Raw genomic sequence first — 15,825 nt, forward strand, 5'->3', positions numbered from 1 at the left:
GAACCACAGGGCGTGCTCACCTTTTCACTGCTGGCTATGGTAGGCAGGCTATAGGTCACCCTGAGAGTAGCCCTGATGGGTCTCAGATCTTTGTAAGGAGCCTGTGGGCCCATTCCCCTGCCAAAGCTGTGATATACACAGGCAGGATTGGGAGAGTGGAAAAGCATCTCACAGAGGCACATTTCTGACAGCAGATGCATTTCTATCTGGGCAGGGCAGGGCAAGGCCCATCCCTGAAAAACAAGTGGGCGAGTCTTTCAAGACAGCTGCTAACCAGGAAGATGATTAACCCATAAAGCAGTTTTTCTAACTCCAGCACAGCACAGCCTCTCCAGCCCCAGGCATCTCCTTCCTGAGCTTGGTGTGGGTCTGATGAAACGGTTCTGCAGCTCCCACACAGAACAGGCAAAAGTCTGCCCACACCTGACACTTTCTTCGAAGCGGCAGAGCCCAGTTTGTGTTCTGCCACTATACAGATCTCACATTTCTCCTGTGAGAGCCTCCAGCCCCAGGGGACAGCCAGCACACCTAGATGGCAGTGGCTTGGTTTTCCCCACGACTGTCACGCACCCAGGGCTGAAATATATATACTGCAGCCCCAAAACTCAAAGGACAATCTGGAACAGAGGCAGGAGAGCAGCAGATCTCAGAGGGGTCATACAGAAGCAGCTGCCCTAGTTCAAGGGCAAGAATCAGCAGGCTCCAGCAGACTCACTGCTGCCCCAGCCTGTGGCACCCACATGCGGAGAGAGAAGGGCAGCTCTAAGTGTGCATCTGCTCTGAGACAGCACTGGAAGATCAGTGCTCTGTTAAGGTATAGTGGTAGAACAGTATGAGGGCCTTGTGTTGGATACAGCAGATGCAGCAGCCTCCAGGCTCTCTGCAGAGCACATGCAGAAGGACCTTGTCCTTTCCTTCCCCCAAGCAGCAGATGAGCTGCAGGTCCAGCTGTCTAAGCCAGCTTCCCCACACTGTTCAGCACAGCCAGGGACACGGAACAGAGCCAGCACAAAGCATCCCCACCCCTGGGACCTCTGCCTGGACAGAGGGACACTGCAGACTGGAGCCCCAGAACGCAGCCAACAGTCACACCAGGGAGCTGCTGGCTGAAGTATGTCCCTTGAAGGGGCAACACGTTCACTTGTCTGCCCTTCTGGTGCTCCCCAGCTGCACAGTGGGGCTATGGACTGTGTACACCCCCCCTACACTGAACTATCTGGATGGGAGGTGAAAGGCCCAAAGCAGCTTGTGTTGGGCTCACGTTGGGCTGCTAGGAGCCTGGCAGAGGCAATTCAGAGCTGCCTGCTGCCTGTTCCAACAGCCTTGTACCTGCTCCAGGCAGCAAGGCACAGCTCTGCGTTCCCACAGCCCAAAGAGGGTGGCTCTTGCAGCCTGAGAAAACAACAGAATTAACCCCACACAGTCAGGACACCACCAGGCTCCTGGAAGAGACCAGGGATTTTGCCAGAGGAACAGAGAGGAATCTCTCAGCACTGGGGCAGCCCAAACCAGCACTTGCTCTCTGCAAACCTCCCTAGCCTGCACAGGGAAGAGAAAGAGCTGGACAAGAACCATATTTATTTCACTGACACAGGGTTGCACTGATGGTCGATTCTACACACCGGGGATGGGCAGCATCAGGGTCCCACGACTGGACCAGGCTGCTGGGGGCAGAATTCACACAGAGAAATTTGTTTCTTCCAAGGGGCCGACTGATCTGCAGGACGGGGTTCTACGTGGTCAGGCTCCTGCTGCTGATGCCAGGAATCTCCCACCCCAATCAAGTATAGAAACATTAAATAAGTATATACAGAACCTCTTGGGGTGGGCTGGAACAGGCTGAGTGCAAGAGGGCTCAGCCCATTTTTACTTTAGATGTCTAGAAAGAAAGAAGAGAGGTTAGGTTGTGGCACACAAACCCCAGCTCACACCCCAATCCCACCCAAGCACCCCAGGATCATCCAGAAGCTGCAGAGAGCTTATCAGCCCCACTGGTACGACATGAGTGTCACACAAGGTGCACGCAAGGTGACACGCTCGGTGACAGAGGGGCCATCAGAAGGGTTCCCAATGTTGCAAATAGGCACAGTATGCTCTGGGAAGAGCTGTGCCACCCCAAACCTTGTAAGCAGCCTCCCCATCCCAATGCAGAAGATTGTGCTGAAACCCAGGTGTGTCTCCCTGGGGCTGGAAAGCATCCAGGGTGACAGCACCTTGCGCTCACTTAGGCCTGGTGGCCTCAGGAAGCAGGTACCTGCAGGATAGCAACGATGACCCCAAACAGCCCTATGGCACTGCCAAAGATTTCCACGATCAGGATCTTGACGAAGAGGCTGGCATTCTGGGCATCAGCCAGGGCAGCCCCGCTGCCCACGATGCCCACACAGACCCCACAGAAGAGATTGCATAAACCCACGGTCAGACCAGCTCCAAACATGGAGAAACCTGTGAGAGAGGAACGCTGCAAGAGCAGGATGTAACCTCCTTCCACCTGCACCCAGGTCATGCTGCAGAAGCTCTGTCTCAAGGTGACAGAAGACCAGGAGCTGCCAAGCCCCAGCAACACCCTATTGGGGAGCAGGACTGCTCTGAGGTGTGCCTCAGCTCCCACAGAGCCAGGCCACTGCTCCACCCAGGGGAGGAACAGTGCTGCTGCTGGGCAGCACAGCCTGCTGGCTGCGGGAGGACCTTGAGAAGGTAAGTAAAAAGCTGCCTTTTGACAGAAGAGTCACATGTCCTTCAGACAGCAGCAGCAGACCAGGAGTGGGTCAGAGGTGGAGGTCAGTGCTCACAGCAACTGTACCAGGGACCCAGAAGTCCTTACCTGCGTGGTAGTTCCTAGCTCCAATCTCTTCTGGGGTGACTCCATTGAAAGGCTGAGAGAAAGCACAGGACCTGTTTAGTGACAAGTCTGTGGTCTCTGGAAAAGGTACGTGTCCCTGATACAGCCAGAGGCTGCCTCATTTCAGCCAGAGCCAGTCCCTGATTCCACATCATGGCTTCATGGAATCTGCCTTGTGTGTGCTCTCCCCACCCTCTCTTCATCACAGGCAAGGATCACTACACAGACCAGCAGTCCAGGGGCTCCCAAAGGCACAACAGTGTTCCAAGTCCCCACAGGGCTACCCCTCACAATACTGGCCCATGACCAGCTGCCCATCCCCACTGTGGCCCCGAGGCTGGCACAGGGGTGGCATGGCAGCCCAGGTGCTCCCATACCTCAGCCATGTTGCTGATGACTATTGCCATGATGATCCCGTAGATGGCCACGGCCTCGCAGAAAATGATGCTGTGGGAGAAAGGCAAAGCCTGAGCACAGCGCCTCAGTCAGTCTGACCAGTAACCCAGGGGAAAGACCCTGCCCCAGGGAGCCCCTGCCACTTCATGCCCAGCCAGCCAGACCCCTCCACAGCCATATGGGAAGCTACCCACTGCTTTACTTTCAAGCCAGGGGGAGCTGCCAAACACAACTGCTGGACGCTGGTTCTGCTGTGGCACCTGAGTAGGCTGCAAGGATCCTGCTGGAAGCAGGCCTAGGAAGCCTTGTCCTTCAACAGGCTGTTTCTGCTCCTTATGGAAGGGTTGTACAAGGAGAACCCTTGCCTAGGCAGGATGTGTGATCTCAGGGTGTTTGTTTTGAACACACTGGGCTCATTCACAGTATGGTATCACACAGTGACCCTTTAAAGCAGCACTCTGGCTCCTTTAGTGCTCTTTGTTTTGAAAACAAACAGCATCAGCAGCTCAACAAGGAACAGTCTGCCAGCAGCACCCAGCTAGAGAGCAGACAGAAGTCTTCACTGGGTTGTCACCTGCCCCACTCAGGTGCAGAAAAAGAACTAACCCCAGGTCTGTGCTTACCTCACCAGATTCTTTGTTTTGATCCGCGGGGCTTTGACTCCACCACCAATGATGCTGGAGCCTGTGATGTAAATCCCCCTGTAGCAGACAAGGGTGGTTGGTGGAAGGTCTGGCACTTGCAGAATTCTATACAGAAACCAGGATCTTTCAGCTGAGCAAAGAATCAGGCATGCAGCTGGGGGACACTGAGCACTCAGCCTAGTCACTCTTGGGGTATGAGTGGCCCCAGGCTGCACCACCTACACCGGCAGAACTGCTGGGGCACAAGAGCCACCATGGACAGCCAGGCTCAGGGGCACAGCTTCCAGAAACTTCCCTGTCTTGCCACTGCTGTCTGTGAGCTGGTCCACTCAGACCCCCCAGCATTCAGCCCCACTGGTGTGGTGACCCACAATCCTACATGTATGCATTGTTCTACCCTGCTGTGCTGCGGGAAAACTGCAGTGTACACACAGCTACCAAGGTGGAACAGCAGGAGAATGCTGAAGAGCCAGTCCCACTCACCAGGCAGCTCCCACCACAGACAGGGAGATGGCCAAGCCAATGCCCAGGTTGCACCACATGTAGGGTGAGGTCTCCGTCAGAAACCTGGAGAGGAAGAAATGTCCTGAGTTAGCACAGAGGCTGAGCCCCCATAGTCCCACCGCACAGCCTAACCCAAAACAGGTACCCCTCCACCAAATTATGAAGCCCAAGATGGGTTGGGCAGCCAGACAGTGAGACATGAGAACCTATGTCTGCCAGCCAGAAACACAAGACCCTCAACTGCATGGATCTAGATCTTCTTCCCAAACCCTCACTGCGAAGCAGAAGCCTGGGCTTGGAGGGCAGAGAAGCAAGAGCTGCACCAGGACCTTGTACGGAGCCAGCCACAGGAACACAGGGGCTGCATCCATCCCACCTCCCAGGGAGCAGAGGCCCTGCTCACTGTAGCTCTTGTTCTCCTGTGAGGCAGTGACCGCTGCCCATCACTCAAAAGCAAGTGCTGCTCCTGGGAGGCACTGCCAGCACCACCTGCCTCCTCACTCAGCCCTGAGGATGCCCGAGTTTACAGGGAACTCACCACGCCACATCGAAGCGGAAGCCCAGGTCAAATATTGTGTAGCAGATCCCTGGAAAGCAAGAACAAGATGGAAACCTCCAGGGAGGCACTGCCAGCTCCTCCCCAACCTGCTAAGCCTCGAGGCAAAGGCCCAGGAGCACAGCACAGCATGAAGGAGGGTTACTGGGAAGACTGGCTCAAGCATGCAGAGCTTGGGGCAGGGTGTCCCCTCCAAATCCTACCCTCATGATCCCAACACTTCCACATCAGCACAGGACAAACAGCCTGGGTCTGAGATACTGACAGCCCCCATCCCAGTCTTGCCCAGAAGATGATCATGGTTGTTGTCACACCCATTTTCTATTCCCTGGCCCTGCTGAGCAGCCACAGACCATGCTGAGCTACAGGGTCTCAAGGGCAATCCACAGCCCTGTGCCCCAGCACGGCCTCCACTGTGGCTCTCCAAAGGCTCAGCCCTGCTGGACAGCCACAGCCCCAGGGGACCAGCTCTGAGCTCCTCCCTGGCACAGGAGGGACAGGAGGAGCAAGGCTGTGCCCTGACTGACCATTGCTGCTACATCACCATCCCATCAGCATTTGTGTTGGTTCCCTGGAGCCCATCAACACGAGAAGCTCCAGCTTTCCTCCAACACCCCCTCTCCAAGGCTGTGGGTTCAAGACACGACTGTTGTTTTCAGCATCTCCCCTAGGGTAATTTCCAGATAAATTTATGCTCCAACACAAGTGGGAGACACCAAAGCATTGTCCTGAGAAACTCAGAAAAGCCCTTCCTTTCCAAGGAGGGCTTGCCCTGCTGTGCTTATCTCCCACCAGGAACCACAGCCAAGAGTCACATTCCCGCACAGCCCAGGCACATGCAGAGGTGCTTGCACCAAAACCCTGCCTTACTCTGAGCTCCTGAGTGGGAAACATGGCTACAGACCAGAAAAACGCTTGCTCTTTGCTGGAAAATGGAGGGTGACCCAGCCCTAAGGAACTGATAAGCACAGGCATCATGGCACTGTGTGCTCCACACCAGGCAGAGGGTGAAGGGACAGCTCTACCAGATCTGGTTATATCACACCATAAGCAGTCAGTGCCTGTGTGATGCTGATCTCACATACAGTTGGGAAAAGAGGAAATGGGAGATGTGTGAAATGCTCAAATGCAGCAAAGAGGTCACTCTTTAAGATGTGTCCCACTGCTCCCTTCCACCCCAGAGCAGCAGCCTGGAAGTAGGGGGTGATGGCAATCAGCCCAGCAGGAATATGGGGCCAGGACCATGGCCTTCCCTGAGCACAGCCAAGACCTGCAGGACAATTCATCCCACTGGAAGGCCTCAGCACTGCAGATCCCTTGCAGCAGGGATGTCCCCATTATTCTTGTGTACTCACTCCTCCATGTACAGCTCAGGTCTGAGCACCCCACTCAGCACCCTCAGGGGAGCACACAAGCCCTGTCAGGCAAGCCAGTGAGTCCCATAAATTTATGGGAGGTGGTAATGCTGATCACTCTTTCTGCCACAGATTTGGGGTGCCCCCCTCCCCTGTAGCGACACACAAGAATGAAGAATGGTGTCACCACAGCCAGGGAATACAGAAGAAAGCCACGGCCCAGCCTGCGTTTCTGGCAACCTTCAAGGATGATCTCTAGTGCTCGGTCCAGCCACTCTGTTACTTGTGTTTTGGCTTTGCTGCTTGCTGTCAGAACAGGAACTGACCCCAGCCAGCCTCAGCTGCCTCCACTCCCCAGAAGTGGTAAAAGAGAGCTACAACCAGCTCAGGGCAGGTCCTCAGGTCACCCTTCATCTCCTCAAGTGCAGGTGTAACCTTAGATTCATATGCAAAAGAAACAGGGTAAAGGACACTCTCCTGTGAGCTCTGACTTGCAGCCCTGAAGCCAGAAGGACAGAAGATAGGGCAGCAGGACTGGAGGATCAAATCAGGGCTTAGGACAAAGACAGAAAACACAAAGAGACACTGCTGCAACACTACATGGAGTAAGACCACTTCCTGTTTGTGGTCTTCCTCAAAAAGGGACTGCAACAGGGCAGGGGAAGTTAAGAGTAACTGCGCTCAGCTCAGCAAGATTTTCCAACAGTCTCACCTCCAGAGGGGTGAAGCTGCACTTATGTAAATTTCATGATTCAGAGAGCCCAGTGAGGCAGCCCTAAGCCCACAGTGGGTTCACCAGGCCCTGGAAACACGAGGGAGTGAGACACCCTTCACTCCCGACTCATTCTCTCTGCTCACCCAAACACTGAATCAATGGCCAAGGTTTCCCCAGCCTCTGCCTGGTTTGTGGTCACTTCATTCTGTGCTAAGAGAAAATAACCACCAGTCCCAGCACAAAATCTACCTGCTGGCCCTCGGGCATCAAATCCATCCTCCAAAAGCCCAACACCTTCAGCGGCAGTGCATGGGCTGCCACGAGCTGCAACACGGCCAAGCAGCAGCCCCACCACCACCCAAACTTGCATGTTCTGTCATGGTGCCACAGCTTGGCAAAGCAAGACCATCTCTCCAGCCCAGAGACACCAACCAGCAGAGTCTGAAGGACCAGGCTGCCCCTGCCTTACCAAACCCCTGACGGGCACCAGCACCGTCCTGCCCTCGCACACACACAGAAGCAAACTGCTCAAGCCACACAGGCTCAGAGCGCTGAAAGCTGCTCCCAACAGCGACCGGGAGTGCCACGGCGCCGCCGGGGCTCTGAGGGAGCCGCTGCCCGCCCGGGGAGCCCCACAGCAGCGCACCCGGTCGTGCCGGGCACCACAGAGCACCGCGGCCCTCAACGCTCAGCTCCCTTCTCCACACCCTCCCAGCGCTCTGCAGCACAGGAGCAGCCAGCACGGGCACAAGCGTGAACCCAGCATCCCCCCGGGCCCGGTAACCTCTGCTGTCCCACGGCTCAGCCCCGCCGCGCAGCGCCCGGACCCCCCTTCTCCGCGGCCCCGCGCCCCGCCCCGGCCCGGCGCTGACCAACGCCAAGCAGTGTGGTCCAGAAGGCGAGGCCGAGCCCCGAGTAGAGCAGGGCGAGCCCCGTCATGGCGGCGGCGGCGGCGGCACCGGCGGCGGGAGCGGATCGGGCCGGGCCACCTGACCCGCGCGGCACCTGACCGGAACTGCAGCGCCCGGGCGGAAGCACCGGAACGCCACCGCCGCCACCGCGCCCGCTGATTGGCTGCCTGGTTTGACAGCGGCGGGAAAACTACATACTCCATAATGCACCGCGACCAGCACGTATTTCCATTGGCTGCCGCCCCCGCTCCACCCCGTTATGGGCGGGACCTCTGGGGGCGGGAAGGCAGAGCCGCGCTCCCATTGGCCAGCGCGGCGCCGCAGCCCGGAAACGGGCGCCGCGCGCCGCGTGCCGCCATGGCCGCGGCCTTCAACAGCGATGGGGAGGCCGCGCTGCGGCGGGAGCTGCACCCGGCCGCGGCGGCCGCACCGCGGAGCGACCTCGACGGCTTCTACGAGATGGGCCGGGCCGCCGCCTTCGTACGGGATGGAGGGTTCCGCAAGGTAAATGGGACCGAGGGTGGAGCCGGCGCACCGCCCCCTCTCCCGGTGCCTCACAGGATTGTCAGCGTTGGGGGCTGATCTGGAGGTCATCCACTCCAGCCCCCTGCCAAGGCTGGGTCACCAGAGCAGCTGCACAGCAACGCGCCCAGATGCCTTTGCAATGTCTCCAGTGATGGAGACTCCACGACTTCCCTGGGCAGCTGTTCCAGCGCTCTGCCAGCCACAGTGTAAGGAACTCGTTCCTCGTGTTAACGTGAGACTTCTTTTGTCTTCATTTATGGCCATTGCTCCTTCCTTTGTCCTGTTGTTGGACTCCACTGAAAAGAGTCTGGCACTGTCCTCTTGACACCCACCTTTGAGATATTTATTGGCATTAATGAGATCCTGTCCTCGTTCCAGGCAGGAGAGGGTTAATTTCTGCAATAGCCAGGAGGAGGCATGGCCACGACCCAGAGGTTACTCTGTACCACTTCCCATCACTTTCTGGGGACAGGGAAGGGGTCATTCCCGGGTCCCGTCGTGTGGCACAGTCAGATATTGTCAGGGCCCTGCATGGAGCACTCATGTGTGAATCATTTTTCTCTTGTACATGGTTATTAATAGTGTTGCTGTTACTGTTGATTTGCTTATTTAAGTTGCTGTTTCCAGTAAACTGCTCTGATCTTGACCTATGATTTTTACCCTTTGTGCCTCTGATTCTCTGCTCCATCCCACAGCAGGAGGAAGGGGAGGGGAGAGCAAGTGAGTGGCAGCGTGATTTGGAGAGGCTCAGAGGGAGCACTGAATTGGGGAGTATCATTCCTAAACCACAGCAGATCTCCTCTCAGTCTTCTCTTGTCCAGACTAAAGGATCTCTCCTCACGAGAGAGATGCTCCAGACCCCCATGTGGCCTCTGCTGGACCTTCTGCAGTAGTGCCTTATCTTTCTTATACTGAGGAGCCCAGAACTGGAGACAGTACTCCTGATGTGCCTCACCAGGGCCAATAGAAGGGCACGATCACTCTCAACCTGCTGGCTACACTCTTGCCAATGTACTCTAGGATCCCATTGGCCCTCCTGGCTGTAAGGCCCCTGCCAGTTCGTGGTCAGCTTGTCACCCACCAAGATTCCAGGTCCCAGGTCCTTACCTGCAGAATTGCTTTCTAGTAGGTCAGTCCCAGTCTGTGCTGGTATTTGGAGTTATTCCTCTCCCAGTGCAGTACCCTACACCTGCCCTTGTTGACCCTCATTAGGTTTCTCTCTGCTTAATTCTGCAGCCTATCAAGGTCCTGCTGAATGGCACAGCCTTTCAGCCACTCCCCCCAGTTTCCTATCAGCAAACTTGCTGAGGGTATATTCTATCCATTCCATCCCCTTCATCTCATGCTCCCCAGCGCCTCATTCCCGCCTGCCTCACCCCTTGATCCCTGCAGGTCGCCCTGCAGTTCCCTGACGAGCTCCTGGCAGACGCAGCGGGGGTGGCAGGCCGGCTGGAGGCAGCGACCGGGGCCGCCATGTACGTGTTAGGAGACACCACGTACGGCAGGTCGGTGTGGGGCTGTCCTGGGCATCCCCTGCGGGCAGCAGTGGGGCGGTGCCGGGGAGGGAGGAGAGCTCCATGCTGCGGAGCCTGTCTGACACCGGGTTCTCCTCGCAGCTGCTGCGTGGATGAAGTGGCTGCCGAGCACGTGGGTGCCGAGGCAGTGCTGCACTACGGCCCAGCCTGCCTCAGCCCCTGCAGGAAGCTCCCGGTGCTGCACATCTTCGGCCAGCAGCCCCTGGACGTCGGGCGCTGCACAGAGGCGTTCCGGGAGCTCTACCCCGAGCAGCAGAGCTGTGTGGTGGTGCTCAGCGATGTGGTCTACGCCCATGCAATGGGTGAGTGCTCTGGGGCAGGGAGGGGAGCTCTGGTACTGCTCTGAGCTCTTCAGAGCTGCCAGGGTCAGGCCAAGCAGGCATTCATTCCCCAGATATTGGCAGCTTTGATTTCGCTCGTCCCCTGATCTGTTGCACCTTCTCTGTGTCATGACTATGGCCAAGTTTTGTTCTCACTTCTCTCTTTATTTAGGTGAGCTGGAGCAGCAATTATGTCCCGAATACCCCAATATCATCTTCTCCAGGTTGGTGTGTGGAGACCCTCCTGGCCCCGCAGTTCCTGGCGAGGAACAGAAGTTTGGTCGTCAGTTCTTGGTGAAAGCTGCAGGAGGGCTTCAGGACTATGCCATGTTCTATGTGGGAGCTGAGGGCCTTGCCCTCACCAGCTTCATGCTGACCTGGAACTGCTGCCCTTTCAGCTCCTTCAACCCCATCACCGGCTGCGGCCGCCGTGAGACCCTCAACGTCAACCGGGCCCTGATGCGCCGCCTGTACCTGGTGGAGCGGGCCCGGGATGCCGGTGTGGTGGGCATCCTGGTGGGCACCCTTGGCGTGGCGGGCTACCTGAGCGTGCTGCAGCACCTCCGGGAGCTGCTGTGCCGGGCCGGCAAGCGCAGCTACACGCTGGCTGTGGGGAAGCCCAACCCCGCCAAGCTGGCCAACTTCCTGGAGGTGGACATCTTCGTCCTGGTGGCCTGTGCTCAGAACTCCCTCCTGGACTCCAGTGACTTCTACCGACCTGTTGTGACCCCCTATGAGCTGGAGCTGGCCTGCAACCCAGCCCGTGAGTGGACGGGGAACTACCTCACAGACTTCCGAGACCTGCTGCCAGGTAATAGCTAGAGACAGCTGCCCTCCCAGGCCATGTTCCACCCAGCTGCCCTGCCTGTAAGCTGTGCTTGCTCAGGGTAGATGGACCAGGCTAACGTTACTGTTCCCTGGCAGGGGCCTGTGCACATGTTGAGCTCCCACCGGCTGTTCCCAGAGCGGAGGCTGTTCCTGATGTCTCGCTGATCTCAGGGAAGATGCGTGCTACCCACCTCTGTGGCCCCCCGACCTCTCAGCAGCCCCCCAGCACCGCCCTGGCCTGCAGGGACCAGACACGGGCGCTGGCAGAGATCAGCCCTGCAGGTTTGTGTTGGTTTCATGGCGGGCTGAGCCCTGGTGCAGGGGCAGTGGCACCTTCTTGCTCTGGGTAACAATTCTCTTTCTCCTCCCAGCCTCCTTCCTGGAGTCCCGCAGCTGGCGGGGCCTGGAACAGCAGCTGGGACAGACTCCCGTCTCCAAGGCTGTGCAGGGCCGACGAGGGATTGCCATTTCCTATGAGGATGAAGGGTGTGAGCAACCCTGATTCAGCAGCACTGGCACCCAGCCAGGAGCGGGGCTGTGTGGGGCATTGCCTCCCACTGGGTGTTGGACCTGCTGCCAGCTGGCACCTTGCTGGATGTGGCCTTGGGTCAGTAATACTGCAGTGAGAGCAGGAATTGTGTGTTCAGGAATGCCTGGGGCACCCTGAGGCTCATGGCCAGGCCAGCAGCAGGGCCAGGAGAGACAGGCACTTGGCCCAGACCCTGTCTCCGAGGGCTCCTCATCCAGGGCAGCTTTGTCCCTACCTGGAAAGGTCACAACTTTGCAAGAGCTAACAGTGCTGGGACTTGGGGCTTTTGTGGACTACTGCTGCTAACTAAAGCTGAAGAGGATTTGTGAAAGAACTGTTTTCTTAGAATAAAACATGGGCTGAGGAGCACAGATGTCCCAAAGTGAAAAACGTATCATCGTGCCCACTGGAGAGCAAAGCCCTGTGTGTCAGCTATCACCAACTGGAGGGAACAGAAAACCAGAACTAGGACCTCTGACAGTAAAAGCACAGGCTGGGCTGGGGTACCAGGGCAAGGGCAGGGGAACTCCAAGCATGAACAAGCCCCTCAGCTGCTCTTACGAATGGAGTACACACACCCTGTGCTGCAGGAAGGACCCCGTGTTTGGCAGGAGTGGAGCCCGGCCCCTCTCATGTGAGGCAGGGCTATTTATGCTCCATGCTGGGCAAGCAGGACAGACTGTTTTTTGCCATCCCTCCCAAAGCTAAGGAGACACTGGGGTGTCCCAGCCTTGATTTAACTCCCTCCACTCTGTTCTTCCACAGAGGGAAGAGGCAGGCAAAGTCTGGACACTGCAATAATGACAGCCACAACATAGAAATATTCTTAATATAATTAGGTGCAGGGCCTCCCCCCTCCCAACCACACGTACAAACGAGCAGGGGGCAAACCCCCCCCGCCCAGCCAGCCACTGCTGCAGGCACAGGGTGGCCTCCCTGCTGCAGGGAAGGGCTGGGGAGGGGCTGGTAGCCCGGGGACGGGGCAGCCTGTGCTGGGGCAGTTCTGCCCAGGCTTCCCCTGCCCCGCCACCGCCTCCTGCAGCCAGCACTCCTGTTCCCTGCGAGGAGGGAGCATGCTGGGGGAAACAAAGATGCTGACACCGAGATGCGGCCACCAAATCTAGCTGAGGAGCGTCCCGAGTGGGTTAATTCTAGGTGGAGGGTTATTCTATGAGCTGTACTGCAGCAGGGCAGGGAGGATGGGGGGGCTTTTCCTTGTGGGGAAGAGCTGGTCCAGGCAAATCGTCCGCGGTCCTGGCCAGGTGCTCAGTAGTCTGCTGTGTATTCTGTACCATGCAGCCCTCGGCACAACAAGGTGAACTCCTTCACCATCTCCTTCACTCGCCGCTTGTTCACACGCTCTCTGCTGAGACACAGGGAGGGGACAAACATGAAGTAGGATGGCTGCACTGGGCCATGCAGGGGAGTCATTCCCGTGGGAAGTGTGGGGCACAGCTGCCAGGGCAAGTGGCATGCAAACCTGAGGATCTGCTGGCTGAAGTTTTCCTTCTGCTCCGGAGTTACTCGAGCCGAGGGGAAGCCATCCTGCTGCATGGCCTCCTTGATCCAGACGCTCAGGAGGCTGAAGCAGTGCTTGTTCAAGGCAAAGAGGATTTCTGCAAAGTGATCCATGAGGCTGCGGGAAGCCTGGCCACCGATGCCCTGCCACGGAGCAAACAACATGCTGAGCCCACGCTGTCACTCTCCCTGCTCCCACCCACGCTGCTGGGCTCTCTGCCCCTGGCTCTGTAGGGATGCTGCTCGGGAATAGAGCCCAATGCTGCCTGGGGAGCCCGTGGTCCAGCATCTCTCACCTCCAGCACTGCCTGCAGCAGCGCTTTGCCATTCTCATGCACGACCTGTCCCACCGGGGCGATCTCTCCACAGCGGGGCAGCAGCTCCGTCTGCAACACAGGGGCCAGGCTTGCTCAGTGCCAGCACAGGCTCCACACTGCAGCACCCTGCCCAACCTCAGCCCCACTCCCAGCTCTCAAAGGATTCCACAATGGCATCATACTCACAAAAAAGCCACAGGATGCTTTGACTGTTGGGGCCTCGGGAAACTTGAGTGAAAGGACACCTGCAGGCAAAAATTACTCAGGTTAGCAGCCAGAGAACCCCCTGGCCATCCCAAACCAGCCCTGTGGTCCCCAACCCTTGGCTGTGTTGCACACAGCTCCAAAGGAGGAGCAGGCTGGCTTCTCCTCAGGGTGATCTGGAGCACGTGCCCATGCCCATGGTACTCACCACACTGAAACACTGCTTTGACATCCAGGTTGCTACACAGGAAGAGATCCGGCTTCCTTTTCAGAGCCTGCAAGGCACACAGACAGGCAGCATGAACCCAGTGCTGCAGAGGCAGCCAGGAAGCCTCCAAGGAACCTGGTGCCTCAGACAGCCTCTGCCTGGACACACACTTACCTGAGCACACCCCCAGGAAAGGGCAGATTCACACAGTACAGCAGGAAACCATCACTTTACCCCTCCCCAAGAATATCTTTCAAACAGCCAGGCAGTTTGCTACGCCCAGGATCTGCTGACCCCAGGACCTGAGGACAGGTGCCACAGTGGTGTGCAAACACTCAGACACAGAGGGCTCCTGTCCCATCAGAGCAGATCAGGCAGCAGCACCGCTCCCAGGACAAGGACAACCATGCAGGGCTCAGCAGAGACCAGCCACCCGTGTAGTTTGCTCCTCTCCTGAAGATGCTGGCATCCCTGGGGTCACAGCAACTGGTTCAAGCAGTAGCCCCAGACTGCACCAGATGATGAGATGCCAACATTTCTTAGCAGTTCCTGAGCAGCAGGTCTGAGATCAAGAAAGCTTGGGTTTTTTTAATGCCACACAATGATTCCACCAGCCTCTGTGCGTGTCAGGCACTGCTGCTGGAGACACTCTGAGCTGTGGTACCTTGTGCAATGACTTAGTCCCCCTGGTGCTGGCACCGAGCAGTTACTGGGTGGAAATGTTTCAGCCTGCACCCTCCACTCGGTGGGAAGGGTTTCCAACCTGCCTCAGTGAGCCCTGCTGTGTTAGGCAGCCACATCCATACCCTGACCACCATACCCACTGCTGCAGAAAAGCACTGGGAATGGCAGCCATGCCTCCTGCCCTGCTGTCACTGCAACACCGGGGACAGCAGCCGTAGCACTGGAGCAGCCCTGCTGTGTGCCTGGAGCTCAGAGAGCAGCATACCAGGGCAGGCAGCCCTTGAGCTGAGCTCTGGGTGGGGCCACTGCTGCCCTCTGAGCCTTTTCCCAGGGATAAAAGCAGGGACAGCTCTCAGTCAACAGCACCCAGGACACACAACCTTCTGCCCCTGTGTTCTCTCCTTGGTGCAAAAGAGACTTCTCCAGGGAAAGTCCAGAGCCATCTGCCCAGTGCAGATGCTGGAAAACAAGAAGCTGAGGAGTGGGTTTCAGAGTTACTCCATCTCCTATTTGACCTTTTCTATCACACACTGCAAAAGAGGATTCAGTTTTGGGCACCAAAGCCATTGCTATACCAGGTGGAGAAGGCACAACTGCAGGTACCTCTGCCTGCTGGATACAAGCAGAGAGCTTCATGGGGCGACTAGGGGCCACGTTATACCTGTGTGTGTATATACAGGCTGTGCACCATTGCTCCTGAGGCACTGGCACCAACATCAGAAAGTGAACTGCTGGCTGAGCAATGATTTAGGAACATATTCACTCATCGAGGCTGCTGGTGTTCAGCTGGCCCCGTACAGGACAAATGCTTGCAAGAGATGTTACAGTTTTAGCCCTGGGACACTACCCCTGCTGGGGCCCTACTGTGATCTCCAAAGCAGGGACTACGAGCCTTTCCCCCCAGCAGCATGCTGCTCCAGGGCAGCTGCAAGTTCCTCTACCCTGCCCGTCCATGGGTTTTAACCTGAGTCCTGCATGCTACAATTGTTCCATTTGGCACGAGTCTTCCAATGCGCTCAGGTTCCCACCTACCTGCAGGGTGCTTCTCCCAGCCAAACCAGACCCGCTGCAGCCCCCCCAAAAGTTCTCCTGCAGATTCACTGCAGCATCTGCTCCTCACTCCATCAGTGCCATGGGAAAAAGCATGTCAGCATTGGGACAGCTCCTTCCCATAGGACACTTAGCAGAGTGCAAGCCCAGTGCAGACCTGGGTACATATACGTATGTCTAATGT

General features: G+C 57.2%; 3 protein-coding genes across 8 annotated transcripts in view; 1 reads left to right on the forward strand and 2 right to left on the reverse strand.

Moving 5' to 3' along the window:
• Window positions 1-1,561: 1,561 nt before the first annotated feature.
• ATP6V0B (ATPase H+ transporting V0 subunit b) lies at window positions 1,562-8,029 on the reverse strand. The gene is given in 8 exon segments (NM_001245317.2): window positions 1,562-1,879; window positions 2,255-2,445; window positions 2,825-2,876; window positions 3,220-3,289; window positions 3,862-3,939; window positions 4,366-4,449; window positions 4,925-4,973; window positions 7,885-8,029. Coding segments are annotated over 8 exon segments (615 nt in total). The 5' UTR covers window positions 7,952-8,029; the 3' UTR covers window positions 1,562-1,855.
• Window positions 8,030-8,167: 138 nt separating this feature from the next.
• DPH2 (diphthamide biosynthesis 2) lies at window positions 8,168-12,029 on the forward strand. Of its 4 annotated transcripts, XM_072932791.1 has the most exons (7): window positions 8,299-8,427; window positions 8,527-8,654; window positions 9,841-9,953; window positions 10,065-10,285; window positions 10,476-11,114; window positions 11,228-11,413; window positions 11,503-12,029. In XM_072932791.1, the coding sequence occupies exons 3-7, from the start codon at window positions 9,922-9,924 to the stop codon at window positions 11,631-11,633; spliced, it is 1,209 nt and encodes a 402-aa protein (XP_072788892.1). In that variant the 5' UTR covers window positions 8,299-8,427; window positions 8,527-8,654; window positions 9,841-9,921; the 3' UTR covers window positions 11,634-12,029. The 4 variants fall into 4 exon arrangements, with proteins under 4 accessions (XP_072788891.1, XP_002189199.3, XP_030134772.2 ...); XM_002189163.5 differs by lacking the exon at window positions 8,527-8,654 and having other exon boundaries at window positions 8,281-8,427; XM_030278912.3 differs by lacking the exon at window positions 8,527-8,654 and having other exon boundaries at window positions 8,286-8,427; window positions 9,802-9,953.
• Window positions 12,030-12,475: 446 nt separating this feature from the next.
• IPO13 (importin 13) overlaps window positions 12,476-15,825 on the reverse strand; it is a 31,473-nt gene continuing 28,123 nt past the window's right edge. For 2 of the 3 annotated variants that reach the window (XR_012057130.1, XM_030278911.3), the window contains 5 exons: window positions 13,908-13,974; window positions 13,682-13,740; window positions 13,475-13,564; window positions 13,141-13,322; window positions 12,476-13,023 (listed from right to left, as the gene is read on the reverse strand). Coding sequence is in view for 2 of the 3 variants with exons in the window: in XM_030278911.3 (XP_030134771.1) it covers window positions 12,927-13,023; window positions 13,141-13,322; window positions 13,475-13,564; window positions 13,682-13,740; window positions 13,908-13,974 (495 nt within the window). In the remaining variant the exon portion in view is untranslated. Of the gene's footprint in view, window positions 13,027-13,140; window positions 13,323-13,474; window positions 13,565-13,681; window positions 13,741-13,907; window positions 13,975-15,825 lie in introns of all 3 variants that reach the window. The other variant, XM_030278910.4, reaches the window with a different exon arrangement.

The sequence above is a fragment of the Taeniopygia guttata genome, chromosome 8 (assembly GCF_048771995.1).
Source record: "Taeniopygia guttata chromosome 8, bTaeGut7.mat, whole genome shotgun sequence".
Lineage (NCBI taxonomy): Eukaryota > Metazoa > Chordata > Aves > Passeriformes > Estrildidae > Taeniopygia > Taeniopygia guttata.

Excerpts from the sequence above, each read along its gene's own strand:
- DPH2 (XM_002189163.5), top strand. The coding sequence starts at position 8,281 with ATGGCCGCGGCCTTCAACAGCGATGGGGAGGCCGCGCTGCGGCGGGAG. Across the intron at positions 8,428-9,840 it reads GGGATGGAGGGTTCCGCAAG|GTCGCCCTGCAGTTCCCTGA; the intron begins GTAAATGGGACC and ends TGATCCCTGCAG. Across the intron at positions 11,414-11,502 it reads GGCAGAGATCAGCCCTGCAG|CCTCCTTCCTGGAGTCCCGC; the intron begins GTTTGTGTTGGT and ends TTCTCCTCCCAG.